We start from the raw sequence: 24,009 nt of genomic DNA, 5'->3' as shown, positions 1-24,009 counted from the left end.
AGACTTGAGTTAAAAAAATACAGGAAAAGTCTATTTCAAATGTAATACCTTTCGGAAGAGCTGTCTCATCCAGTCTTGGATGGTAAACGTAGACACTTCCACATATTTCCAGAGTTCAGCCCGGATTTCCATTTTCCGCAGCATCCCGGTCAGACTGGACACGTCGTATGGCTCACCAAGAATGGCTTCCCTGTATGCACTGTACTTGATCATCTGAGTTTGTACGGTGTGGAATTGATCACGCAACTGATTGTCAAACAAAAGAAAAAAGAAAGACAATGAATGTCAATATCAACTCCAAGTACCATGCTTACCTACTTCAGCTATAGAAAATGTTACATTTCATACTAGCCTGGTTCTTGGCTGTGGTTTTTGGACGCGTCACCAAGTGTGTGCAACATTGTATGGACGTGATCACAAAACCACAGCCTGGTCTACTTTGCACAAACGTGCCACAGAATTTTTCAGGGACAATTTATGCAAATTAGTAGAACATATTCTGACTGAGGTAACAGAGTCCAATGGTGTTGACAGACTCCATGACCAATATGACTCCATTCAATACATTACACGCTGTAAAAAAGGCGATGAAACTTCATCTATACTCTTCTGATCACTTGATGTGTTTTGTTTGTAGGTACAACTGATATTGATTGTTCTTACCTCCTTCATGAAGGCTAGAAGTTGTGTAGGATTTTGTGTGGGATCCAAGAATGGCCCTGTGGTGGCGCTGCGACAGATCCTCTCCGCTGCACCGGTCAAATCCTGGCAACACGCATGACAAAATGAGAATGTTAGTGCATGCAGAGTATTGCAATGTGTTGACAATGTAACACTGCACCAACGTGAACTGTCTCAACATTTTTCCAGGGATTGAGGAACAAACACATGGAGTAGATATTTCTGTTGCCATTATACACTGAGCATACATCAGTCTAGCACCCGCAAAAAAAGAACTTTAATATTCTTGCCCGATGATCACAGATTGAGTAATGTATGTACAAGGCATGGAAGGTCATGGCAATGTAAGACCAGTTTATCGACTTCTGGTACAGTGAACACAAACCAAAGATCTACAGTCCACTCCTGTACTGATTAGTACCTATGAGTACATTCACAAACAGGAATGCAAGGGAGCACAGATTCCTTTTTGTTTCATTGAAGATGGTATCAAAAAATTGAAATCGGAGATCTTTTGTCCAAACTCACGAGGAATGTGTCTTCTAGTTCCTGTGACTTGATTGGAGTCTGTGTATTGACAAAATCGGACGCATCTTGTAGCTGTAAGAGAAATGCTTCCCAGGACTGCCACACTTTCTCTTCATGTTTCTCTTCATCACTTGTCAGGGCTCTGTAACTGAGTCTGATCACCTACACAAAAGACAGTTTGTAATGTTTCAGTGTTGACGGACTTTCTGTCAAAGACATATTTTGATCATCAAGTTTTCCGTTTTACATTTGACATTTAAATTAATTTCGTTGTGTGTCTGTTTGTCAGCATGGTTATTAAGACTCATCCCTTTACAGAGTCTTCATCAAATTTTTTCAATTTTTCATTTAGATTGAAGAACAGCCTAGATCTAACAACAAATCAAAAATTTACAACTCAAACTTTGTGCTAGAACAAACGCTTCATGTTTTTTGCCCCATTTTGTTTCTGAATCAAAATACCAACACATTAAAATCTAAACTTATGATATAAATATTGCATTATAAAGGCATCCAAGATAACATGAAACTTCACTTGAATATTCTTGATATGGAATGAACATTTTGCTTTGCATTTTTCCAAATTTACTTCAAAAATATTGACTTACTTCGAACAGTGACTTGATGTATTCCACCTCAGACTGCAAGGCGGCCATTTTGTTTTTGTAAGTGATGTACTGTTTGGCGTACTCTGCAAACGCTTCGATATCTGTGTTCTTTTCTTTCATACCCTGAAATAAAAAAATTGGAATAAAAAGTTGGTTTGGCATGGCAGCTTGAATTAAGAATATCAAATTGGCATGGAATAAGGGCTGTAAATTAACATATTCTTAGTGACATTTTACCTTGATGACACCTTGGACTTCATTGGAGAATGCAATGGACAAACCCTTGGCTTGTCCCGCTGTGTAATTTAGGAGATCTCTGAATGCGCCTGTCAGACCAGGTATGATGTCATCTTGTATAGCCCCACAGTCTACGTACAGAAGTCCGTTTTCAGACACAAAGAATCGAAGGACGTTTTTGACTCTCTCAGTCCAACCTCTGATCTCACCAAGTTTTGTCTGTAAAAAATCATAAATACATGAAAAATATGTAAGACGTGAATATTTAGTGAAATGTTTTGTGATGATTATATTAATTATCATTAGCTGTATCACAAAATTAATCAGATGCGATTGGAAGGGGAGTTATTCCACAGAGAAAAAGAGTTACAAGTATTGAATATTCAAAAAAATATATTTCTCTCACCTCAATTGAGTAGGCCTCAGCTCTCTTGTAGGCCTTGCAAGACTTGGGAGTCCAGCTTTTCACAAACTTGTGTATGTCTGCAAGCCAGGTATGGTCCTCGCAGAATTGGTCAACATCTGTCAAGGCTGACTGGACGATGCCCTTGTGTAGGATTAGGAACTCTGACACTTTTTCACTAGAAGAAATTAATGCCCCAAAATATTACGTTCATTAATGATACATGTACAGTAGATACTGGTATAACAGTGATGTTTTGCCAATTCCCTTTTTCAGTCAGTTTTCATTGTTCATATGGTGATGCTACATGTCATCAACTTTCTATCTTCCATTTTGCCATTTCTTAAATATTGCACTCTCTTTTAAGTATTTTCATTTTATACATCATCATATTTATTGTCTGATATTTTCTCAGTTTGTTTATTTAGTTTTTGAAATATTATTGTATTCTATGGTATTTATACAATGTCTAGAAATACATTTATGGCTGTATTGATTTAGTAAAATGAAATGAAATACGAGAAATGAGCTGATTGTAAAAAAAAGTGTATATGGCCAAGTACTGTATATCCTAGTAAAGAATATATAATTGCACAGCTGGAAAAGAAGTTTGAAATATTAGTATATATAAATGTCTACTACATTAACCTTTTACTATGGATTAAACATGGGATATTGGAATAAGATGTCAAGAAAATTGCTGTGCCATAATTTGAGAAACTCTGTTCACGGAGAAATATTCAAATCAATCTAATGGAGGCACAAGAAAATGGAAAAGTATGATCATGGTGGAATTCTGAAAATATACACTGTAAATGTTCTGCTTCCTCCTCAAGGAGGTCAAATATCTTTGAATTGTATTTCAAAGATAAATGGTTTCAAACTTCTTAAGAATGTATATTCATTTAAAATTTAAAATTTGTTTACTAGCTATTTCTATGGGGAAAAGTTACTTACTCATTGGAGAGCTTATCGGCCAGATTACCCTTGGAAAGAGGGCTGTACTGTCCCATGAAACCCTGTCCTCCAATCATTATCTCTGTGGTTGGACGTAGACACAGATCTGGTGTGGCTACTCCGAAGTTGTCCACTGACTTGGTGGCCTCCACTGAAATTGAACACAGGTGGGATGAAATAGGTGAGCAGATGGAGATATTGGATGGAACTTGGTCTTGATAATGAGGGCGTTAAGTTGTGTTGATTCAGATACAATTGTACAATGTCAGTGGTTAATGACCACTAGAATTGAAATCAACAACTCACCTGTTTCTGGTAGAGTTGGTTGTGCAATGGTGTCAGCTGATCGACTCTCTGGTGTCGTCCTCATCTCTGACCCGACCTTTAGGGTTACGGACTTAGTCATTGACGTTGTGCCGTTAATGTGTGTGCTGTGAAAACAGGATGGCAGATCCGTTATTCAGAATTCTTTTCTATTCATTCACTGTTGCTATTTGTGAAGATAAGCATGCATTATCTGATACACTGAGCAGGAAGACACAGTTGGGTAGTAGGGATTTTGTGTATTCATTGTTAAAGGATAGACTCTGGAGGGTTTTAGTTGTATTACACACATACACACAGCTACCGCTGTCAGAATATGTGTACACAGCGACAACTCAGGAAAGCTGAAGTTTGTATGGTACACATTTTCCAAATCACTGAGAAAATATTATCGAACTTGTACAACACTTACATAATGTCTACTTATTTTGAGAAAAATTGTGAAGATCGTACTGTCATTGAAGTCCTCTGAATATCTCATATGTTGAAATGTAGCGACAGAGTTCATCAAGGTCACAGAGGTCACAGGTCATTATAAACGTTTTGTCTGTGGTTTCAACAGCCATTGTGCCTTTGATATTGTCAGTTACCAGTTACATGCAGGTAGTTTTGTGAGTTCACATAATGAAGACATCAAGGCACAAGCAAAATGCAACAACTAATGCAACGCAAGCCATACATTCAAAATAAAACTGTCTCTTACATAGAGCAAAAGAAACAGAAGACCAGTGCAAAAAAAACTATAGAAAGCATGCAGGCAAAAGTGAAATTTTCTCAGTTCAAGAAGGATAGGAATGCTGTGGGTGATAGGGGATCAGAGGTTATCTTGACAAGAACCCATAGATTACAAGTAGAATTGAAGAATGCCAAGCAAAATACCTGTGAAATGTGGTCTCAGATCTCTCTGAGGAACGTGAAGCAGCGGTATTCCTAGGACTAAAATGCGATGCAGCAAAAAGAGCAATTAATACTTATCAACAAAATTTTGAAAGATAGAATGGATTATACCCCATCTAGAAACAAATCATTTCCCTTATGCAAAGCAATTATCAGAAATCTTGGACAATTGACAGTTTTGAGAGCTGGTGTAAAAATAATGCTATGTTTATTGGAAGAGAGCAAAACTGAGCTGTTGTTTTGATAAAACCATCTAATGACAGACTTTAAGGCTGGTATTAATGTTTGCAAATGGGCTTTCACATCACAAAAAGCTGCAGAAGAACCTGTATGACACAGCTCTGCTATGTCGGCCAGAAGGTTTAAATAACGTGGTGGCCACGTTTACACAAAGATGTTATTTTACAAGTAAATGCAAACCCACTTACATCCAACACACTAGGGTCGCACAAAATCAACCGCAGTCAAACGGGTCATTGAACACTAGCTCATATGCCATGGGAAAGTTTAAATCAATATCTTTTGGCAGAGAAGAGATCTTAGAGATGTCTTAGTTTTTACTTTTGCTTCCTGTAGTAATCTACATAAGCTAAGGCCAGAAACAAAATTGCTGGAATTTTCAGTAACAGCGTTGTCAGATATAATGAATTTTATGTAAATTAATGCGCTTTGAAATGCTGACTTCAAGAAAGAGGAGATGTGATTTCAACAACATCCTTTGGCAAGGGCGCCCTCTAGAGTTGAAACTGGGCATGATATACATGTATCACTATTGCTGATGAATATCATTTAGAAGTTTCGAATGAATTTCACACTTTCTTTTCCTACCTCTCAGATCTTTGAGTTGGAGAAGGCGCCTGGGTCACCAGATCCATTGGCTGTGCCATCTCACACAGTACATTGGGAATGTTGTGAAGTATCTCCGATATTGACTTGGATATCTTTTCCTTGGACGGATACAATGTAAGAACACCTGGAAGACATTCGTGTGAAGGAGACATTTTCACGTCAGACAACTCACATTTGTGACTTGGGGTTTTTTTTGCTACTTTCAGACAAGGCCTTAACAATTTTCCACAAAATTTGAAAAGCCGGTATGAAGTATAATTGAGAGTGCCCATCTGACTGCCTGTGAAACTCTGTACAGCACACATGAACACAAATCTCAGCGATCATCGAATCCATTCCTTGAAACTATCAAAAGGGTATGCACACACACACTGGCAAAAGGAAGTGTGCTAGAGGCACCTAGAAATACTAAAAAATTTACGCAATGGGGTTTTTCTTCACAGTATCTAGCAGGAGTTGAAAATTCTACCTTTCATGAAAACAGATGTGTAATAGTCAATAATATATAATTATCAATGACTAAATAGAATTTCAGGTTACTTACTTTTCGCTGTAAATATAAGTTTTGCTTTGAACAGAGCGTCTCTGTTAGCATCTTTGCCAGCCTGCATTGTTACTCCAACAAATGTACTGATGTTAGCTCTTGCCAAAGCCACCAGGTGTGCCAGCAACATTTGGTCAACCAGTCTCACAAAGTTACCAAGTTTGCTAAATAGTTTATCAAAGGAAAATGAAAAAGATGAAAAAAAACACAGTAATATTTCATGGGTTGCTCTCTTTACTCAATGGTCCAAAAAGTGTGTATAACATCAAATACTATATGCATTTTGCAAGTGAAATAAGATGCCATTTGTTTGCCTGCTCTTAACATCTTCAGAACCTGGGAAACTTCTCTTAACATCTTCAGAACCTGGGAAACTAAAGACCACTTCAAGATGGGATGTTGGATGAAAATTCATTTCACACATGCACCACAGTTTTGACTTGATTTACTGCTTTTTGATCATTTGTCGCATGCTTCAACTTGCACGCATTCAAATACATGTACAAATATTCATTCTGTTCCGTGAGAGAGGTAAAGTGAAAAAAGTGATGGACCTATTCTTGTCCAATCAGAGAGAGTCGTTTTTCTTTCTGAAATTCCCTTAACCTTTTGAACCCGGCTCGGACATAAATGTCCGATGACGTCATAGAGTACCAGGGGATCAGGGTGCAAAGGGTTAACCACAGCAATAGCTTGTAAGGGAAATGGCAAAAATTGTTCAACACTGAATAGAGATAACTCACCCAGCCTCCTCTCTAGCCAGCTTGAAATTTTCCTCTCGTTGTTCTTTTTTCACTCTTTGTATGTAAAGTGATTCTTTGGAGCTGAAATTTGAAATAGAAAAAAAACATAGTTCTTTTTTAATAACGAATCATTTGCGCAATCGATCAAAAAATGTTACACTGATGAGAGAAAAATATTTCAAAACCAGTTTCTCAGTCAACACCGAGGAACTAATTACATGTATCTGAAATCACTTATCTCATTACTTAACACGAATGTCCAGTTATCCTTTTCTATTAGCTGAGCAATATTCAGTACGTCATACATTCTGGCGACATACAGTGAAGTCAAAACGAATGTGGAAATTTGTTTCTTTTGTCACACAACATAAATAGGCAAAATTTTAAAAGTCAGCTGGTCAAACACTTGAACCGCAAGATTTAGCACACAGATTATATTTCCTCTACCAGTACAGTATTCGATGAACAGATTTTTTATTGATAATGTTGCGATCATTGCATGGTGTCATAAGTGCAGTATTTTAAGATAATAACCTGCGTAAAAATTATCGTCTTATCCTTTGAATTGAATTTGCACGCATTTAAAAAACTGCAAACTTGGCCAAAAAAACTCTTTCAGCCTGGAAATTCTTGACCCTCTAAAAAACACTACATCACATTTTCTCTGATCTGTTTCATTTCCCTCTCTCCACCTTGACCCCATAGTTCAAACACTTACATGACAGCTTTCTGATGTTTGGCCTGAGTTTCACAGAATCTCAGCTTCTCAAAGGTCTGCTCACACGTCATGTCCACAACCAGTTTACAGTAACTGCACACAAAGCGAGAAAAAATATCATGAACAACTTACGAACACATCCGCATTCAATAACGTCGTTTTCTGAGATTGTCACAGAGTATTATTACAATTTTACAAATCTTTCACTGAGAGTAATTAAGAAATATTGAGATGTGATTTTAAAAAGTATCTAAATTGGTAATCTAATGTCTAGGTTTTTAATGTAGTTTCCACATTACATTTTTATAATTTCAACTTAATATCTTTTACTTCTGTTTGATAAAAATATTACTGTAAAGTGAATAGCTTATGGAGTTATCAACCATTGATAGAATTTTAGAAAATTCTCAAGTTTTGAAATGTGAATCCACAGTTTGAAGAAACTGAAAGCTTTATCACACAATGCTGGGAAGCTTTCTTAGTACGCAAAGATTTTTTTTATTTTGACAAGACTTCTTATGACGAAACTCTGCACTTACTTGAAAAATTTCTCAAGAAGTGTTTCAGCTCCTTGTTTCTTGTTATGGACATTTTGTTCAAACTGTGCAAGGGTGTAACATTGCCTGTAAGAAAGGTATGTATGGATTAGATAGCAGTAAAATGAATTTAACTTGATGTTGTATAGTTTCCTGATGTTGTACAGTTGTTCATCTGTATAGTTTTGTTTTTTTTTAATAAAGAAGAGGAAGCTCTTCCTTATCTATTAGATGACATAATTCTAGTCATCTAACTTTTTTGAGATCCATAAAATCAAAACTTTAACATTGCTCACATGAAATTGCTTGAGTATATACTTTGTGAGTTTCAATTGCATACTTTTGCATATGAAATTTGCATATTAAAGCACTGGTTGGGTTCAAAGGTTATTCAATGTTAAAAAGTTTTTAAGGGACTGTCTCAGATTGTCGCATAAGTTCGAGAAACAAAATTCCTTCATTTAGATCAAAACCCCTTCCCCCCTTCCTTCTAAATGAAAGTTCAAAAGTGCGAAATGTTGATGTCTGCCTGAGAGTACAATGTAGCATTTTACCATAGCTACTGGAGAACTTGTGATCACAAAATAAAGTGCAAAAGTGAAGTTCACTAATTGAATGTGGTCGTCCAGCTCCCCCGTAAACGGACAAATTTCACTTTCTGAACTTATGCGACAATCTGAGACAGTTCCTAAATGTACCTGCGCTTATGACTTGAGGAGAAAGATTATTTTACTAATGATGAAGCATGCTCATTCAAAGAAGTTATTTTGAGTTTGGGATTCATTGGGGAAAGGAAGACTCATGATAACTTACGTGAGTTCTAGAGGCAGAAACTGAATTGTTCCAAGCTCTTGTAACAGCTTGGAGATTTGCAGCAGTGCGGCACCAAAGCTAGGTACATTGCCAATCAGGGTGTTATCAATATGATGCCGTATCCTACAATATTCATTGAAGAACATGTTTGCTTTCCAGCTGTGAAATTGACAAAAACAGAACACATTAGAAAATCTTAAATGTCAAACAACATAAGACAGGAAATCTTACATTAGTTCATTAACAGAAATGTTTTCCACTTTCATTGTTCACTGATTTGAAGTCAACAGTGATCAATATGTCATTGGATGCCAGTCACTTTTTTAAAGACACTTTTTGTATTATTTTCATAAGCTTAAAATTGACTGTAACAATTTGTAAGGGGCAAACTTTCCTGAAACAAACAAGAGTTACATCTGTCAGGGTTCTTAACCCCTTGAAAGCCATTGTGAATGCTATCCCCAAATACCAAAGACAATGTGAACTTGTACAGGATTATGCTGAAATTTTCTGGCACTTAAGGTACATCCATATAGTAATGGATTTTGGTGCCAGAAATTTCTAGCATTCAAGTATTTGGTAGTAACTCTGTTGTTTACTTTCTGCCAGAGTTCTGTTTAGTACAATAACACATTTATGGCAGACCGCCATGACAGCATATTATATGAAATCTTTGATGGAATACTTTTTTATATTACACTGGTATGCAGATAAGAATGGACAGTGAAATTGATCTAAATGTTGCCACACTTGTGTAATTAGTTTGTAAAGTTGTTCCAAAACTTGCTTCAGAAGTTGCACTGACTTGTTATAACTGCGGTGAAAATCAAAGAGCTTTTATGGACCCATAATAACACACACCAGGGAGTACACTTTGAAGTGCACTTCACATACACAGCATCGTCGTACACCACGCCCTGAAAAGGCCGTGTATCACTGGCCACGTTTAGCGTTCACGCATTGCTGCAAGGCTCTATGATAGTCGAGGAAAAACCGACGAGCCAATCAGATTGCCCGTTACAGAGCTGATCTTGGTGCTTACCACACAGCGTTCACTGTCGACGAAGAGCGCGCAATGTGTAAATGTTTAATGTTTTTGGACTCAACCGCTCTATTCACACCAAAAGACGCCATTGATAATTATTTTACAAGGAAAAGATGGGTTTCTTTGCACAAGGACCAGCGGTGGCAAGTCTGTATGCTACCAGGCATGGCAGGCCGTCCGGCCCATCGTGTTTCACGGGCGTTATACCGAAGGGTATCGCATAACTGGAGCAGCTGGCCCCACGCCTCGCTATGCACAGTGTCCGACCCAGACGTAGAACAACACCGCTGTGTAAAACCCGTTGGTCAAAACTATTGATCATAAATTTACTTTACCACAAGTTATGTATAAACGTTATGTATCGATCTCTTCATTAAGGTTCACACTGAAAGCTTTCTTATCGTGCTGTGGGTATACATGGAGCTAGAAACGTATGAATGGTATATTGGGCCCTTTCATTCGAGCTGGTGCTCCGCGATACAAATCACAAATGTACGCTAGGCTCCCGATCGTCTCAACACTGCCGAAATCACAGATCTCGGGAAATTGCGTAGTTGTTCAAGTCCGATTATGTTTCATTAATTCATCACAAAAGTTACGCTTACAACGGAATCAAACCAAGAGAGGTTTAGTTTGTTCCATGGTTTGCAGTTCAGCGGGGTACGAACACGTATAAGCTTAAGCGTACACTCGCTCAGTGTGACCTGGTGACAATTTTCGGACAGGGTATAGTGAATTTCGCCCAAAGCCGTTTCACAAATAAGGAGCAGTACGAAATCTTATTACCATACCTTCGAAACTTTATTGTGTTTATCCTAAAACTGTTAACAGGACGGAAGTGGTATTTGGGGGGTCAAAGTTGCCAAATTGTTGACTCCATAGTGAGTGCGTAGTAATCGGACGTCGTATTTGGAATGTGATTATAGGGGCTAAATATTGATATTTTGAAACTTCAAACCCTCGATTTTCAATTTCGATGTGTTGAGAAAACTGTTTGTAAAAATTTGTGATAAATTAGTTACGTTCAACCCATGGACGACGCAACTATATTTCGACGTGTATGGTGCTTACATCGGATATGGGCTGTCTCTGTGTGTTGCTTTAGATCGTACGGTGTGTTAACTTTGCGAAGTTTTATAGCGCCCGAAATAGCTTCTACCGAAAAAAACTAACTATTCAAAACGGGACAGCAGCGTCACCTGACTTAATATGCGGTATCATGACTTGTAAAACGCTATCAATACGGAGCAAAGTGAGTACAACGAACAGCATGTCTTTGAATGTCCGAACCGAGATCGTCCGAAAATAGTCACACTGAGTGTACGGGGACGACCTTGCAGTGGACCGGGTAGGGTTCGTTGATGGCCGTAGTCTGTGTACCTATCGAAGCCATAGTATTCACATGGTGTCGCCGTTGCTCTCGATCATGACAGACAAACAGAAAACAGTCAAAATTTTGAAAGCTGTCGGATTTAATGCAACATATATCGGAAGAGGTGCAACAGAACCAGAGGATCTCAGGCCCTGAAAGGTCGATTGTGTACACACAGACAATGAGGAGCTTACGACCCGACATGACTTTGTAAAACGTATTCGTGATTGGCTAATTCTGATGATATGTTCTCATGAATAATTAATTAACCCCATTAATATTTCCGCAGTTTCCCAGCGTAATGTGCCAGAGCTTGATTTTTGCGTAGGTCAGCGGAGCGAAATTATTGCTCTGGCTCGCAAGAATGATACACAGACTCATATTACATTCCTTATAAGATGCTTTGAGTTGCATTGTATCACAGCCAAGTCAGAGTCTAGTTGTCATTAGAATTTCGTTGCCTTTGCATTGTAGAAGTTCTTTGGCAAAAAAAATCATGATTTACAGGAAAAGAGGTGTACATACGCCAGAAGTAATAAGTGAGAAAGTTGTCGAAATGTACAGGGATAGAAAGTCAGGAAATCTTTACCCTACACACACAGACACTAATCAGTGTCTACTTTATTGCTTTATATCAACAATTACAGCAGAAGCCTACTGTGAAACAACACTATCATCCGTCCGTTGTTTGCCGCAACTCAACTAAAGTTACCGATCCTGTAGTAAATTTTGAAACAACTTTACAAACCAATTACACAAGTGTGATAACATTTAGATCAATTTCACTGTCCATTCTTATCTGCATACGACAGATGTGACAGTAAAGTGAGATGTTCTTTTAATGTAGAATGCGCCTCAGAGACAGACTGAAATATTTGGATTCTCAAGTTTTTTATAATATTATTCTTATTTTCCCTTGTGGGGGCTCATGTAGAAGCTCTTGGAGTAAATGAAGTTTACCCTGTCTTATTTTTTGCACGATTCAAAAATTTAATTTTTCCCAATAAAGGTACATATAACACAGGGAGGGTGGCCATTTTGAATTTCAAATATCTGTAAATTTAGGAAAATTTGTTTTCACAGTGCCAACATTTGCATGGTGACCCCTGATTTTTATGCATGGTTTTTAAAGAGAATAATTAAGAGTACATTTGAGGAAAGGTTGAGGAAAAATTTAAGTCTTTCGATCACACAATACAATGTAAAAAATACCGTCAAGGACAGTGTGCTCACATTCACTTTGAATTGGTAAATTCAAGAAATATTTAAACCAGAAAAACAAGAATGACAAAAGCAAATAAGGTCTGCAACTTAGGTACTGGAGGTCATCTTTAGGAACATGCATATCAACTTCTATAGCAATGGGACAAGCAGATCCTACATACATAAGCAAATGTCAACAAGAAAATTAGCCAGAGAAGCTTGACAAAAAGAAAAGGTGGGAGAGTGGGGAAAAAATAAAGAGTGGGAAAAAATGTACTAGGGATCTGGTAAAAAGTAACACTACCTCATCAATCTTCTATCCCCTACCCCCTCCTGAATATCAAATGTTCCACCCCTTACATAAGACCAGCTGGCATGGCATGAAATGTAATTACAATCTTGGGGATGACCATAATTAATGCTATGAGTGCTATCATTTGAATGTAAACAACACTTAAATCAGTTACAGATAGTGAAATGCCTTCCACTGTGGGGGGGATTACGACATCTGGAATTATCCTGGATCCAAATTTCTCATCAGTTCTTGTGTGTCTTACATGCAAAAGTTGCAAAAATTGGTTCGCAATGAAAAAATTTACCTCAGCTTTGTTTTCTGGATCAAATTTTACTACAAATTGATATTAAATATGGCAAAATTATGTTTACAGCCTTCAAAACTCTCTCACAACATATCCTGGGTTGGTGTAGGTCATTTAAGGTCACTAAAGAAAATTACCTCAAATATAAAAATTTGGGGGTTTCCCAACACTTTGAGCAGAAAATTTATCTCATAACATCCCTCAGGACTTTTGTACCAAATTAAAAAGCTATCAGACAAGTAATTTTGAGAACAAGTTTTCTTGACCAAAAATGACAAAATTGTCTTAAAAGTACAAATTTGTATATTTCAGGACAATTTCCACATATCTAACTATTGTCATCTCTGGACATCTGTACATCAAATATAAAAGCTGTCTGTCCAGGGGCTTTAAAAAGAATATATCTTTTAAGATTTTTGACCAAAAATGACAAAAATTGCCCCAAAACAGTAATATTTCCAATTTTGTCGTAGTTTCAACAATTAGAAGGGTAACACCCTTGCAAACATTCAATCCAAATTTGAGAGCAATTGGGCTAGTGGTTTCAGAGAAGAAGAAATTTTACTTAAAATGAGAAAAGTAACCAAAAAATTCAGCAAAAATACAAAATTCAAGATATCTTCACGATATTCATTAAACTGATTTTAATCAACCTTAGAGACCTGTATACCAAATATCAAAGCTATCAGATTAGTAATTTTTCAATAAAAAAGTTTTGACCAAAAGTTTGGAAAATTGCCCCAAAATTACAAATATTAAAATTTCAATTCAATTTGTATACACTTGACTGAGGTCATCCTGAGGAACATGTATACCAACTTTCAAAGCAATCAGATGAGTGGTTTCAGAGAAAAACATTTTTGACTAAACACTGAAAAAAATTACCCCAAAAATAGAAGCATGCAAATTTCATCCCAAATTTTAAACACCTACCTTAGAATGCATAAAGGAACCTGCACACCAAGTTTCAATCCAATCTGACCAACGGTTACAGAGTTTTAGCAGTTTGCAGGGTTTTTCCTTTTTTCCCCTCATTTGCATATTTTTGGCACTGACATGTTCATTTGAACAAATTCACATCTCCACCCCTAGGTGCACCTGTACACCAAATACTAAGACAGTAGGTGCTGCGGTTTAGCTGTTTTTGACGTGGACGGACATACATACATACATACATACATACATACATACATACAGACATGCAAATGGCATGCAAATGAACTGATTCAGCTTATACGATTACCTCACATTGGTATACCAAATGTGAGCTAAAAAAGAGAAAACTTGATGTCTCAACAAAATACCACAATCAGAAATATCTGATCAACAGCCCATCCATATCTCATAGGTCCACAACATTTAGTCAAAAGCGCTGACTTAACATTATTGAAAACACTTAAACCGTTATGAAGGCAAACTTTCCTTGAACGACATTGAAAGATTGGGCAGTGTAATTAAATACGCACCGATTAAATGCTCTTTTCACAAGGAACAACTTGAAAAATGGCAGCTTAGTGATAGCATTCCAAAGAACACACTCCCTGTGCCATTCATGCAATGTCATGGTCTCAGAGGGCTGGCTCTTGTAAACGTGTAGAACTCCAAAACATGACATCACCCAGTGTTCCTCCCGATCAGCCTGCAGTGGAATAGAAATAACATTCACAAAGCTATACTTGATTTTTTTTTATTCTAATTCTGAGTAGATCAAAAGACATTGCAGAGATTTGTCGAAGAGCTTGTCCTCGATATATTGTTTACATTTTAATAATAAATTTTACAGTTACCCAATTAAGTGCATAAGTGATGTTCACTGATTGAACTGAGTTGAAAAGCTTTCCTTTTTGAGAATTATAAATTTCAGTTTTGGAACTTCACACGACACACAGCAGAATCTTTTCATTGCTATGTACAAAACATAAATAGTAAATTTGAACATTAAGGTAGCATCATATGCCCGATGGGACAAACAGAAAGCATATCATTTAAAACTGAATGGAAAACAATGGTTTGCAAAGTTTGAATTAGATAAGTAAATACACAGAACAATAAGTGTGCCACATCAAGAAATCTGCCCTTTATTAAAAATGCAACTCAATACTATTGTATCAATTTTAACATATTTACATATTTTAGCATTTCTCGTACATTGTGTTAGAAACAATCAGCATACATCACATACATGAAAATGAATTTTTCAAATGTGGTTATGCTCCATTTGAAAATGAAAAGCAGAACTGCATGTACTTGACCTTGTGTTTTGGGACGGCAATCAAGTCGTACGGTCTGAAATATCTGGAAGGTGCCTTGTTTAAGTAGACGAACTTGACTTCTCCAAGGTGCCTTCCTTTGCCAAACATTTCGACCACTTCTTTACCAGTGAGTGGCGGCTGATCGGTGTCCTGTCAGAAAATCATTGAAAATCCGGTTAAAGACAGGACAGGAAAAGAAACAAGAATGGTCAAAAATTTATCAGTAGAAACATGGAAATGTTCTAAAAAGACAGATCATACTGTTATAGTGTCTTATTTGCAAATTTATTTCCGTTTTGATAAAATTATTTCAGATCTAAAATTTCGATATTTTGAACTTACTGCTTGTATTTTTTTCAAATCTAGAAGTGACGAAATAGACAGTAAAGACTTAAGGTAGAAAAGCATCTCATGGACAGACTCTCAAACTTTTAAAATATTTTTTGGTCTACTACTTGTTGAGGACTCAATTTGTAGCTCAAGGAGTACATGCTTTCACTAGCTTACAGGTATTTTTGTTAAAATCAAAGTGATTTCTATTCTTGATTTCAAAAGGGAATAGTTTCAAGTTTCCTATACAGAAATTTTGAACAGAGGTTAAAGTCTTTCAATTTTGAGACACATACTACTTTAAACATTTAAATAAAATGAAATCCCCCAAAACCAAATCTTCCTTTCCATCTGATTATGAATCAAGATCACGTTATTATTTGTCACTGACTTAAGGTGTCTTACCTCCTCTGCTTCCTCACTGACTGTCAAATCTTCCTTGAACAACGCTGGATCCACTGACCACATCTGAGGCTCCTTAGCAGCTGATTCTTCTTTGGTTTCAGATTTGGGCTAGGTTGCGAAAATATGTAAAGAAAACATTAGCATGGCTGCAGAGCAACACAGCAAGAACAAGTCATTGACAATGACATAGTCCCCACTTGTAATAGGAGTATTAGTCTTGATGGGGCAGGGAAATGTGGTCATTAACAAGTATCACTGGAGTGTATGTGTTCAGATCAATGGGCACATAGGTCTATGTCATTGTTTCCCAATTTGAAACAAGAGGCATGTCTAAGTTATGTTCTAAATCGGGAAAAAAGATCAGACCTCTAGCTGTATTGGCCAGCCAAGAAATACATATCCGCATAATAAATGAGGTACAAGATGTGACATCTTAGGGTCTATTATCCTATCAAAATAAAAACTTGTGGTTACTGAGATATGCATATATATATGCATAATCAAGGTCAAAGGTCATCAAGGTCACGTGACATTTTGAAAAAAATTGTATTGCTAATTAATCCATATATGCCAAATTCAGACCTCAAGCTCTATTGGCTTGCCCACAATTATATATGTGCATATTTAATGAGGTAAAGCATGTGTTGTCATAAGGTCTCCCATCCTACAAATATAAAGGACATAGCACTTGTGGTTACTTATTTATTGACATAATCATGTATTTTAGGTAAAAGGTTATCAAGGTCACATGACATTTTGTCAAACAATGTCTATCCTTTAATCTATCCCTATATACCAAAAATCATACATCTAGCTCTATTTGCTCGCTCAAAATTAGATATGCACATAATTAATGAGGTACAATATGTGGCATCATAAGGTGTCCCATCATACCAAATATGAAGGGTGTAGCACTTGTGGATACTGAGTTATGCACAAATATGTATATTTGAGGTCAAAGGTCACTGAGGTCACGTGACATTTTGTCAAAAAAATTGTATTGCTAAGTTATCCCTACATACCAAAAATCAGACCTCTGGCTCTATTGGCTCACTCAAAATTAGATATGCACATAATTAATGAGGAACAATATGTGGCGTCATAAGGTGTCCCATCATACCAAATATGAAGGGTGTAGCACTTGTGGTTACTGAGTTATGGACAAATATGTATATTTGAGGTCAAAGGTCACCAAAGTCACGTGACATTTTGTCAAAAAAATTGTATTGCTAAGTTATCCCTATATACCAAAAATCAGACCTCTAGCTCTATTGGCTCGCTCAAATTAGATAGGTGCATAATTAATGAGGTACAATATTGGCATCATATCCCATCGTACCAAATATGAAGAGTGTAGCACTTGTGGTTACTGAGTTATGCACAAATATGTATATTTGAGGTCAAAGGTCATTGAGGTCACGTGACATTTTGTCAAAAAAATTGTATTGCTAAGTTATCTCTACATACCAAAAATCAGACCTCTGGCTCTATTGGCTCGCTCAAAATTAGATATGCACATAATTAATGACGTACAATATGTGGCGTCATAAGGTGTCCCATCATACCAAATATGAAGGGTGTAGCACTTGTGGTTACTGAGTTATGGACAAATATGTATATTTGAGGTCAAAGGTCACTGAGGTCACATGACATTTTGTCAAAAAATTGTATTGCTAAGTTATCCATATATACCAAAAATCAGACCTCTAGGTCTATTGGCTGGCTCAAAATTAGATATGTGCATAATTAATGAGGTACAATATGTGGCGTCATAGGGTGTCCAATCATACCATATATGAAAGGTTTAGCACTTGTGGTTACTGAATTATGGACAAATATGTGTATTCAAGGTCAAAGGTCACCAAGGTCATGTGACATTTTGTCAAAGGGTCTGAGATATCTGCGTGAACGGATGGACTCACGCACAGACATGACCCAATCTATAAGCCCCCTGCACTTTATCTCTGGGCACTAAAAACTGTGTCACTGCATCCTTTTTGCAATATGAATACGATGAGAAACTAAATTTTTATTTTTCTTGGCCTTATACATGGGAGTCTATGGACTGCCTTATACATGGGAGTCTATGGGCTGCCTTATACATGGGAGTCTGTGGAGGTGAAAACTAAAAAGTCCTCTAACACGGCTAAATTTGATTGCATTGTGAAACAAATCGACGTGCATCTGTATGAGGTGGGGTACTATCCTTGTACCAAGTTTGAACGAAATTGCTCCAGGCGTCTCTGAGATATCTGCGTGAACAGACGCACGCACGGACGCACGCACACACGGACGCACGCACGGACATGACCAAACCTATAAGTCCCCACGAACAAAGTACACAACTTATTTTCTTGTACCCACTCTATCATTGCAATCTTTTGGAGCATTTTGACAATAACACGATCTTGAATTTTATAAACAATAAAAATATTGAATTATATTTGAGTGAAGATACTGGCTAATTCTTTAAAAGCTTACAGAAACCATAGAAGAGTTTCATTCAAGGGTTTATGCAGAAATCAAAAATTTCCACCAATCAAAACCACTTTGAATACACAAAATGACACATACTGTACACTTCAAATTTTTTTATGTAACCAGAGAAATTATATGTGAACCTAAAAATGACAGTCAGAAGGAAAATGAAAAAGATAAAATACAGGTCTTGTTTCCTTGGCTGTACAGGAACTGTGTAGAAGAGTTACTCAGTGTTACTCACTCGCTCAGGAAGCTCAGTGTCCATAGCCTGTGCAATCAGACCAAACCCTTCACTCCAGACTGCTTCTCCTGATAAGTACATTTATGAGAAAAAAAGTTGTGTAAAAAAGGGCCAAGAAGCGAAAAGGGCAAGTGTATACTAGTAACAGAATTGCAAATCTACCATTCTGTAGAATTGACCACACTTTCGTTCTATTCTATGTTTGAGAGCTCAGTTTCTATGACCCCAGACAGCTATTAAAATGACCTTTACACAACCTGAATTATTTTGTGTCACAGAGATAAGACCTAATGATGAGACAGATGCGACACAAATCATTTGAAAGTATGAAATTCAGAACAAAACACAATAATCTGTCCATTTTTGGAGCAAAATAAGGAGGAACAGGATTTCAACGATTGAGATATACACAGAAAATTCAATGGCACAGACAATTGAAACCCTCAACAGTTCTAAATGTGAATTCAGGGCAACTTTTACCAAAAACTATTACTTTACACAATTATGAAGAAATTTAACAAGCGATGTATTGTGACATTGTTACACAAGTGTCTCTAAACTGACAATGAAACTACTTTCAGCTGAATTACACGTACATTATCAGCAAGGCAGTTTCTAAATGATTTTTTTGAATATTGAAACATTATACAGGTAGACTCACTCTTTGAAGTTTCAGCGACTACAGCAGGCAGAGACTTGGCAAGGTCTCCGATACACAGCTGTCTGGGTTTCATTTTATCAACATCATCCTGTAAGGGAGGATATAAAAGTCATTGAAGCATTCCACAAGAATATTTACTAACAAAGTTTACTACTATTACCCTGTGTATGTCATGTTTAGGATAAAATCTTGATCTGTAAAACTAGGTAAGACAATTTCTTGATTCTAAAACCTGTAGTAGTTTGATGTTGTTATGTATTGGTAACTGTGTTTTTTAAGATTAATTTACCAATTCTCCATTATGACAGATTGACTGCAGACATCAAATTCATACAAACATCATCATTTGTACAACTTTATAGATTGCCTACCTCTGTGACAATAACATTACACATATTCTCAAACAACCTATACCTCAAGTTTAACCATTGAAGACACAGCATGTAAAGGAGTGAAAAAAACACACGCAGGCAATCAGCGTGGTTGTGACTTGTACTTACGTGATGTTCAAGAAGAAATGGATTACTGCCATTGGGCAATTTCATTGGTGACTGAAATGGTCTCCTTGGCGAAGAGACTGCAATCTGTGGTGGTGTAGGCGTGCGGTAGTTGCGACTGTTTCCTCCAGTTTTTTGTACTCTGGCCATTTCCTGCAGATAATTTGGTATCAAGTTAATTAGCATATCAAGTTAATTAGCATTAATTAGCAGGGAACTGGACCCAGGGAGACTTACAGCAAAATGGCCATGATAGTGATTTGACACGACAGCCATATTTCAGTTACATAATAATGTCTTTGTTTTCCTGGGCGGAATATTTCAAAGTATGCAGTGGGTTTAAGTTTGTCGTTAACAATTCTGAACTGGAGTATAACTTGACTTTCTTCTGAATAAAATGAAATACGCAATACTCAAGATATATTGGTTTGTGCCAACGTCCCTGCTGGAGACATCCAACCCAGTTGAAGGATACATTTAGGATACCGGTATTTCCAAAAGTTAGTGGTGACAATGTTATTAAATATGGAGGAGAATCATGACAGCTATTCCAGATTGAATTAATTTATCATCTATGAAACTCGATCATGGATTAGTCAAACCAGTTTTGAAATGAAGAGGATGAAATTAAAAAGGTAATCATAATGGTCAAATGGGAAGCAGCAAAATTTCTGACATTTACAGACATGGAGAGAATAGAGAATGGCCAACCTTGATGCATTCATACAAACAATCTACTTGTAGTTAAATCAATTCTACAGTGAAATTCCATTAGATTCTAAAATTTCATAAACCCCTTGAGATTCTTGAAAAAGCAAAGTTCTAGACAGCTCTTCATCATATACCTTAGGAAATGCTAAAGCCATTTTATCCAGAAGTGGAACGTCAAAAAGTTGTTTCTTGTGTTTCTGGGTGCAGGAGTAGAGTCTTTCAAGGTAGTGAGTAACCTGAAAAATACAGACAGAAAAACATAAATACAGGCTGATATGGGGAAGATCTTGAAATTTTCGGCAACATTTTCAGTTTTTGTGAAATGCTAATATTTAGCAAATGTCACCTTGCGAGTTAGTACGCAGCATATATGAATGCTAATTATGAAATGTAGTTTGCTTTATTTCAAAGTTTCACAAGTGACCAATCAAAAACTCTCTGACAGAATAAGTGACCAATCAAAGAGGCTCTGACAGAATAATTATATTTGCAAATGTGGGTTTCAGCAGAGTGTTCTATTACTGTGTGTACACAAAGTAACACAATCCAATTCTAAGCACTATGTGCCCACTCAGCTAAATACACTATTACTTATTTATTGAAATTGAAAAAGGGAATTTTTGCATGACAAAGGAACCTTTTACTCCTGAAACAAACATGCTATGTATATAGTGACTTATACAGATGTAAAATCTTGATCCTAATCTTGAATTCAAAATTATTTTGTTACAGGAAGTTTATAGAAGACAAACCTCATGAAATGGATAAAAACAATGTGATTTTGCACTGGATAATTTACAAAGGGCACAATCATACTCTGAATGATTGTAGTCAAAATCAAAAACAAAATCGCTTTCCGCGTAACACTCACCTGTTGATCTCCCCGCAACTGCTCTGCATATGGTGCCACCAAAGCAAAGACTTCACACAGGTACATCCAATTTGCATGGCTAAGAATGAATGAAATATGACCATGGAGAATTATTAAAATCACTCTTGAATCTGGCAAAGATTTCTTACTCCAGTACTACTCAGCAAGGGTACTGTTGTTGTGATCTTTTTTTGTGAGAGCAAAGAAAGTGTACATTTAAAGCATTTTGAAATTTCATGAAAAAAATAAAATTGACATGTTGCACCAAGAAACAACAGAAGCATGATTATGAGCTACGGTGTTCACTGAAAGAAAATTCATCAGAAATTTTCAAGAATAATTGTCATAAAGCTGAAAGCCTACATGTTGTGGTTCCATCTCTCTCTTAGAATAAATTGCATTCAGCGTTCTAATTTGCTACTTTGTAAACACATTTGGCCAAAATAATCATGGTAGAGACAACTGGTAGAAATGTTCCCTTGTCTTGTACATATATGAATTTATCACTGTGCAAATTCTTTCAGCAGCATTTGTTGAGAGTAGGACTCGCTAAGATGTTGCAGCAGTTTCATAGCCCTCAACTTTTCCCTGGTGATTGTGGTGGTGGCATCTCTCACGACCACCCAAGATTGTCAGAGAAACTTGTGGGATAAGGAACTGCGGCAAACTCAGATGCTGCATCCATACCCCACAACTTTCCCTGGCAATTGTTGGTGGTGGCACCTTTCCCCACCCTCCAAGTTTGCCAGAGAAAGTTGTGGGTGAAGGAACCATGGCAAATTTAGATGCTGCATCCATTGCATTGTTAACCTGTTCACCCCTATTCTACGTAAAGAGTTCCACACTTCACCATCTGTAACAAAGGATTTTTGGTCAAACCACAGTTGTGAAAGGGTTAAGTCTGATCATGGGTACTGTATATCACTTACCTATCTTGTTGCAATGCTGTGATGCAGACAGCAACAAACTCATGGATAAGTTCCCTGACGTCTGCATCTTTCACGATGTCTCCTTTCTTCAAAGTGTCATTAATCCTTGCCCTGACGTCAGCCGCCCAGAAGGCAGCTTGCTGTGCAGCAGACAGACTCTTTGGGATTACAGTCACCGGGGTGCTGGAAACCAGACTTGGGCTGTCTGATATCAGGGGCAGTTTACTGACTATTGGCTGGATGGTTTCTCCTTGAGTTGCAGACATCTTGTGTTTCTCTACCTTCCCTGCATTTTAGGATGCTTGTCTACCTGAAGAAAGTGAAGAATACTAGAATTATTTTTGAGCCGTTAATGCCTGTAAACAGTCAGTAGGTTTACCTTAATCTATTCTTCTTTCAGAAACCGCAAAATGGATTTGCTCACCTCAGCAAATATAATTGCACAGCCGAAACCACAAATTGACTGATTATTGACCGAACAATAAAAAGGCATTCATTTTCTATACGTTCCCAACCCCGACTTCAAAAGTGAATACGTGTATGTATCTACTGTCAATGATTCATAGCAATGGCATAGTAAATGAATAGTTTGAGCATCTTCACATGAAGTAAACCAATATCTTATAAATCAATGAAGAACCAGCCTCTACCACTACAGTTGGCACCGTTCATGAATGAATGCACATACTACATGTAGATGCACATACTACAACGTACGTATGGTTGCATGCTATGTGTAAATAATATATTAAATAAAATGACCGAATTTTTTTCTAAATTTATCTATGAATTTAGTATTGATGGTACATCATACCCTGAACTGCCATGGGTTTACAACACGAAATAAATCAAACTTAGGCTAACCATGGAGGTACTACTACATCCATGGCATGGGCTAACTAACTCTGTGATTTAGCATGGTATTCACACAGTCAGCATGATCTCATGTGTGAAACTGAAGCAAGGAGCGTATTTTAGGAATATTTTTCGAATGCGTCACTCCGTTAGCTTGTTGCATCAGACAGACCCTAAAAGTAGGCCTGTCATCGGTCGGCGTCGTCGATATCGCCGGCTGGGACGCTTACCGCGCTAAAACCATGGGGACTAAGTGTCAGCTGTAACGAGCGAGCAACCGAATCCGTTGATTGTAAACATTGATCGGGAGAATGCAGTTCGACAATATGGGCAAAGCCTGATCGCTCTGTGCGTACTCTAAAGATGCAATCATATTTCCTTCATATTCCTCACCTGCAAACCTTTTTAAAACTCGAACTAAACTGGTCGTTCAGGTTATCACCAATGCTAGTTAACTATGTAGTTTTGTTGCCAGGTCGCCATTTTGAATATTTCCCGTGAACCAACAGGAAAGGTAAAGCTCCCCGGGTTACTTGAAATAAATAAGATCGGACACTCTAAGATGATGGAATGAACGTCAGGTCATCAGCTGTTGTGACCTGCGTGTACTCGGTCCACAGGCGACCCAATAAGTTCTGAGTTTTTCACACTGTTTTCTCTATCATTTTCTCTTCTTTCTTCATGCTCTGAATGATCGGAATAAATAAAATAAATGGTTT

The 24,009-nt window shown here is 37.2% G+C and overlaps 1 protein-coding gene across 3 annotated transcripts in view; it reads right to left on the bottom strand.

Moving 5' to 3' along the window:
• Nucleotides 1-23,822, bottom strand: part of LOC139140638 (dynein heavy chain domain-containing protein 1-like) — an 89,875-nt gene extending 66,053 nt beyond the window's left edge. For 2 of the 3 annotated variants that reach the window (XM_070709996.1, XM_070709998.1), the window contains exons 1-25: nt 23,684-23,822; nt 22,436-22,745; nt 21,507-21,585; nt 20,770-20,871; nt 19,928-20,077; nt 19,428-19,515; nt 18,767-18,834; nt 16,045-16,152; nt 15,310-15,459; nt 14,524-14,696; nt 8,839-8,997; nt 8,029-8,112; nt 7,490-7,582; nt 6,772-6,852; nt 6,029-6,192; nt 5,464-5,608; nt 4,618-4,674; nt 3,721-3,845; nt 3,415-3,565; nt 2,461-2,635; nt 2,055-2,273; nt 1,818-1,940; nt 1,210-1,371; nt 664-765; nt 49-246 (exon numbers count right to left, since the gene is read on the bottom strand). In XM_070709996.1, coding sequence (XP_070566097.1) covers nt 49-246; nt 664-765; nt 1,210-1,371; nt 1,818-1,940; nt 2,055-2,273; nt 2,461-2,635; nt 3,415-3,565; nt 3,721-3,845; nt 4,618-4,674; nt 5,464-5,608; nt 6,029-6,192; nt 6,772-6,852; nt 7,490-7,582; nt 8,029-8,112; nt 8,839-8,997; nt 14,524-14,696; nt 15,310-15,459; nt 16,045-16,152; nt 18,767-18,834; nt 19,428-19,515; nt 19,928-20,077; nt 20,770-20,871; nt 21,507-21,585; nt 22,436-22,701 — 3,222 coding nt within the window. In that variant the 5' untranslated portion in view covers nt 22,702-22,745; nt 23,684-23,822. The remainder of the gene's footprint in view (nt 1-48; nt 247-663; nt 766-1,209; nt 1,372-1,817; nt 1,941-2,054; nt 2,274-2,460; nt 2,636-3,414; nt 3,566-3,720; nt 3,846-4,617; nt 4,675-5,463; nt 5,609-6,028; nt 6,193-6,771; nt 6,853-7,489; nt 7,583-8,028; nt 8,113-8,838; nt 8,998-14,523; nt 14,697-15,309; nt 15,460-16,044; nt 16,153-18,766; nt 18,835-19,427; nt 19,516-19,927; nt 20,078-20,769; nt 20,872-21,506; nt 21,586-22,435; nt 22,746-23,683) is intronic. The other variant, XM_070709999.1, reaches the window with a different exon arrangement.
• Nucleotides 23,823-24,009: the final 187 nt, after the last annotated feature.

This window comes from Ptychodera flava, chromosome 9 (assembly GCF_041260155.1).
Source record: "Ptychodera flava strain L36383 chromosome 9, AS_Pfla_20210202, whole genome shotgun sequence".
Classification (NCBI taxonomy): domain Eukaryota; kingdom Metazoa; phylum Hemichordata; class Enteropneusta; family Ptychoderidae; genus Ptychodera; species Ptychodera flava.
Note: the sequence above shows the minus strand (reverse complement) of the source record. Positions and strands in the feature narration are given on the sequence as shown.